At 37.8% G+C, this 5,150-nt stretch overlaps 1 protein-coding gene across 1 annotated transcript; it reads right to left on the bottom strand.

The window, feature by feature from the left end:
* Positions 1 to 446: 446 nt before the first annotated feature.
* On the bottom strand, positions 447 to 4,630 carry LOC103722877 (cytochrome P450 85A1-like). The gene is made up of 9 exons (XM_008813583.4): positions 4,288 to 4,630; positions 2,979 to 3,300; positions 2,228 to 2,377; positions 1,907 to 2,155; positions 1,715 to 1,801; positions 1,534 to 1,612; positions 1,294 to 1,400; positions 1,058 to 1,182; positions 447 to 813 (listed from the first exon to the last, which is right to left on the bottom strand). Exons 1-9 carry the CDS (start codon positions 4,476 to 4,478, stop codon positions 726 to 728), a joined length of 1,398 nt encoding a protein of 465 aa, XP_008811805.1. The 5' UTR covers positions 4,479 to 4,630; the 3' UTR covers positions 447 to 725.
* Positions 4,631 to 5,150: the final 520 nt, after the last annotated feature.

Below are 5,150 nucleotides of genomic sequence, written 5' to 3' on the forward strand. Positions count from 1 at the left end.
CTTAGTGTTCTAGTCGTTAATTCTCTTATGCACACTTTTGTGGGTATTCTTTCGAATAGATCATGCAGTTCACATGGTATGATTTCTTCCAAACCGTGCTTCTCTCAGCTTGCAACATTTTTTGACGGTGAACTTCTTTTTGTGAGTCATAAACATACACAAGCAGTTTAAGTAACCCTAGTCTGTAGGAGTTGGATTGAAAATTACTTGTTTTGAACGTGATCCAACAGTTCAGAGTCTGTTGTTCATTGTAATGTTTAGTCTAAAATTTAATGGATTTTTTGTTGTTCGTGCTCTTGCTTTTGTTGAGTGAGGTTTACTGTTATATTACATGGAACGTAGAAGGGGCCAAAGTTGCCACCACTGCATATAAGTGATAGCTAGTGAATCATTTAAGAGTTAATATCCTCGCTTCATAAACATAGGATTACAAAAAAAATTCAAAATTAGACCAAAGCTAGAAACTTTTGCAATGAAAGGATACAACTTTCCAGTTGAAACACCAACTGAAGACAAGCACTTCCTTTGATCAGTTGTTAGTATGCCTACATATCATCCCTAAGTACTTATCAGACCTCTTTACAGAATGTTTTGCTAGATGTGATGCATACTCTTTGTGATGACTAACGATATTTCTAATATCTCACTGATTAACAATAGAAAACAAACACTTTTCTTTGAACATTTTTTAGTAAACCTATCTACATATGTATACGATATGAGTTTCAGTGGTCCCAAACTCGGATATGTAGCCCATTGGGAGCTTCAACCCTTGGAAATTTCAGTATTTTATCTCCTCCAACTTCTTCCCATCTGCAACAGAAATATGAGAACAATTAGAATTATTCTTGAGAGGATTTAGAGTGCAATCTATGCCCAAGATAGAAGGTGCCCTGTTCCTCTAGTCATTTAACTCAAGCTATGAGACAAACGACAGAGATGTGTGAGCTGATGCTTCATTACAAAATTTCAGGAATATTTTTTGATGATCTTTTCCCAAAGAAAGGGGAAAAAAAAAAACCTATTTGAAGATCAAAGGGCAGAGACAGAGACAGACCTGTATCTGGTCACAAAGTGGTGAAGAAATGCTGCAATTTCTACTATCCCCAGTTCTTTCCCTGGGCATAGCCTACCTCCTCCACCAAACATCATGAAATGCTGGTGTGATTCCAGGTTCTTTTCCTGTAGTTAGTGAATGACAATGTGGATTAGAGATCAAAGTTTGCATTCAATTAGAAAGAAGCATGCTAGATTTGAATTATTTAAGCATGTTTTAGCCTCATGCTCGCTCACCAGCCATCTCCATGGATTGAAGGTTAGAGGTTCAGGATACAAAAATGGGTCATAATTGATCTCCCTAGTGTAAACATAGATTCTCCACCCTTTTGGAATGACAAATCCTGAAGAAAAACACAGTAGATATCAAGCATTAAGGACCCAAATTTTGTTAAATTCCCGAGGTAACAAGAGGATAACTTAGCATAGGATTGATAAGAACCAAAAAAATATATTCCCATTTTTCTCCGAACCCACCTTTCATTTCCACATCTTGGGTTGTCTTCCTGAGCACCCCATTAACAACTGTGGCTATTCTTAGAGTTTCAAAAATTACCTATAACAAGAACAACATTTTTTTATCAGGCTACTCCACTGGAAATGTTTCAGATTAATAGGAAAGAGCCACTGAAACTCGCTGCTGGAGTCATCGACTTACCGCTCGGGTGAAACTCATGGACTTGTAATCATTCCAATCAACTGCATCTTTTGCCGACTTCCCTCTTCGGATTTTCAGATGTTCATTCTACAAGCAAAAATCAAGTGATAAGGACAACAAATACGAGATATCAAAAGTTATGCAAAATTGGTTACAAGCTTAATTCAATCAGTATAAGAGAACTTTTTGCACCTTTAGTTCCTCAAGAGCTCTTGGGTGATCATGGAGATATTTTACAGCCATCATTGAAGTTGTCGAAACAGTTTCATAGCCTGAATAGACGAGAGCGATGATCAGATCAATGATCTGCTCATCAGTTAATTTTACTTTTGTGGTATCATCATTCTTTAGGAGGGAATCGAGCATGTCATTATAAGAGCACTGAGAAGCTCTTCTCTCCTCAATGATCTCTCTCAACATGCCTACTAGTTTCTTCCTTGCCTGCACAAGAAATCTATTAGCAATGAACCAAAATCTTATAAATAATAAGAGATGGTAAATAATTTGTAGTACCTGGAATGCACGCCGGTAATTTGTGCCTGGAAGGTTGATGGGCAAGGAAAGGGTACCAAGAACAAGTTGGAAGATCTCAGTTTTGAGAGCTTCAGAAAGTGGACCATTTTCGATGCTAGCTATCTGCTTCAGGGCCGACAGCAGCGCCATCTGAACAAGAACTAAATTGTTATAATTTTTTTTTTTAAAAAAAATATGTAGCTTTAAAACAATTTTAACTAGTTATAAGTTCTGCATCTTTTAGATTGGAGTCTTTGCTTTCATGGGATTCGTAGATGATATGAACAAGAAGACAGGATTTCTCTCATAGCTTACATGGTTATGATCTTTTAAAGTTTCAACTCTGTGCCAGTTATGGCAGATTCTGTTATTTTTTGCTACTTAGGTAAACATAAGTATAAAAAAATTGATCCTCTCACTTCAGGTTTGGTTAAGGCAGGGAACTGTAAATTGTAACTAGAAAAGAAGGAGAAATCCTACTGATGGATTGTAATTACTACATATATGCATATTTTGTTGTAGAAGCTTCTGCAATCAGGATTTTGTTGTAATTACCTCACTTCATTGTGCATTGGAGAGAACAACTGACTATTGGAGAAGAGAGTTGCTCAATTAAAAAAGAAAGAAAGAAAGAAAAAAAATAGTGGAGAAGAGAAAAAAATAAAAGATGAAGGTTCTTCTCAAAAGAAAATTAAAGATGAAGCAGGTCTGAGTTTAAATAACCCATAGAACTGTTGGAAATTCTACAAACCTCCTTGGTTTTCTCTTGGATATCTATGACTTCCCCATTCCAACTGCTGAGGTGAGATCTCATGAACTCATCGATCTTGGGCAAGAGTTGGTCTCTGATCACTGGGGGATTGATGAGACCAAGCATAACACTTCTCATAGCCTTATGGAGGGAACCATGGATGGCTGCAATGTTGCATCTTCCCAATATATCCAGCATGGACTGTGGATAGCCAGGAACAAAGCCCTTCCCTTCATTCATGAGAATGAATCTATTAAGTTCTGGATCCATGCATACCACCGTAGGACATCCCAATATATGTGACTTAAACAAGCTCCCATACCTATAAATTTCCCCCAAAAAAATGTATAAGTGAATATCATGCTTGAATAAAGTGCAAAGAAGAAAAAAAATCATGTTTAACAGCAACCGACCAAGAATTTCCCCTCTAGACTTTGTAAAACTTGAGCATGCTTTACTTATATGTAAACCAGAAATTAAATACTCTACTGACATGCAGTATGCAAAGCTTCCACCTTCTAAAAAATGAAAATATATAATTTCTTAGAAGAAAAATGTAAATATATGAGAATTGTCATGCCGACAATTTATCACTGGAATCATCTCAAAGTAACTGAAAACAGGAGCTTTTATGAATTTATAAAAAGCAGGGATGATTCCCAAGCTTGGAGAAGTAGAACCAAGCAAAGTATTTCTGTGGCTTAAAAAAAAGGACCAAAATAGCTAAAGGAAAGGAAATGCATAAAGGACAGTGATGTAATATCAAATATCAAATAACAAGTACTTACAGAACCAGTTAAAACAGTGCAGAAAATTCCCTTTAGCAGACATGAATCTTGGATATGGAGTTCAAGAAAAGCTTAAATAACACAGACCACTTTCCAGAAAAAGCCACTGAACTCAGAATATCTACCTTTTTACTTGTGCAAATGCTTCATATCACATAAAACTCATCTTTCTTTTTGGCGGGTCACATAAATCATTTTTGATGACAAGGAACACCAACCAAAAAAGCCATCAATTCCCAAAAATCAGACTTTCTGAAGAACAAGGGAAGGGAAAAAAAAAAAATCTGTTGCATCTTAGTAACAACTATTTATTATGGAACATAAGAGAAAGAAAGGGTATCGAAGGGATTTATAGTTCACCACCCCCAGAAAGTAAAGAGAATCCAGGAAAAGAACTACCATCAAGCCATCAGTTATTGCTAGAAAAAGAAAAATATATTTCCTATCATTGAGGTCCTTCTTGTTTTAGCAAAGGAAAAGAAGCTCCAAAGTCCAGAGAACCCATCTATCTCCAAGCTCACCTAAGTCTCTGGTTTTTCATGAAGCCAGGCCCTTGCTTCAGAAACTCTGTTGTCTCCCCAAAGAGTGGCCATCCCATTGTCCCTGGAGGGAGGCCCTTCTTCCTATACCTCACCTCATTCCATCTCAACAAACCACTGCAGGCAACCAAGAAGCCCAGTGCCAACCCCAGAACCCAACCCAAGAGCACCATTTCTGCACTCAAGCAGGTGCTCCCCAACCCACCTCCAGAGTCCTAGAAATGAGATGGGTGCTCCTGCTCCAAGGCGAGCATGCCTATATATAGGCCCCCAGACACCACACAAGATAAAATGACCTCCTGTGAAAACCCAGCACCACAACCACAAGTTAGAACAGTAAAAAAAGACAAGAACCCCTTGAGTCCACAGTGCAAAGGGGATGCACAGCATCATCCACCCCCTAATTGCAAGGCTAAATCCTCTGCATGGATGGTCAAAAGAGTTAGTTAGGGAGAGCATCACATGACAGTTTATAACATAAGAACTTCATGTATGGTCGGAGGATTGGATGTTTATACCTACAGGCTTTCAATAATGAGTTGGGGCGTGAAGATGGGAGGAGAATAAAGAATAGACACCAATTTGAAGGCAGTTGAGGTGGCACATGGTGACCACCCCATTGGAGCACAGGGGAAAAGGTTGTGTATGGTACTGTCAACAGCAGCAACGAAAAAAAAGAGAGGTCTTCACATGCCTATCGAGTAGATCTGCTTATCCCATTAAAAATAATCTAGCAACCCATCTCTTGGATGCATCTGAATTACAACTACAACAAATAAGACTGGATTCTAGATAATTAGATAATTTCTACTGTTCTTTCCGTTAAAAAAAAAAAAAAAAGGTTC

This window comes from Phoenix dactylifera, chromosome 4 (genome assembly GCF_009389715.1).
Source record: "Phoenix dactylifera cultivar Barhee BC4 chromosome 4, palm_55x_up_171113_PBpolish2nd_filt_p, whole genome shotgun sequence".
Taxonomy (NCBI): domain Eukaryota; kingdom Viridiplantae; phylum Streptophyta; class Magnoliopsida; order Arecales; family Arecaceae; genus Phoenix; species Phoenix dactylifera.

Coding starts and splice junctions, on each gene's coding strand:
- LOC103722877 (XM_008813583.4), bottom strand. CDS start 4,478: ATGGTGCTCTTGGGTTGGGTTCTGGGGTTGGCACTGGGCTTCTTGGTT. Junction 3,301..4,287: donor ATGAAAAACCAGAGACTTAG/GTGAGCTTGGAG, acceptor GGAAATTTATAG/GTATGGGAGCTTGTTTAAGT. Junction 1,401..1,533: donor CCAAGATGTGGAAATGAAAG/GTGGGTTCGGAG, acceptor GTTTTTCTTCAG/GATTTGTCATTCCAAAAGGG.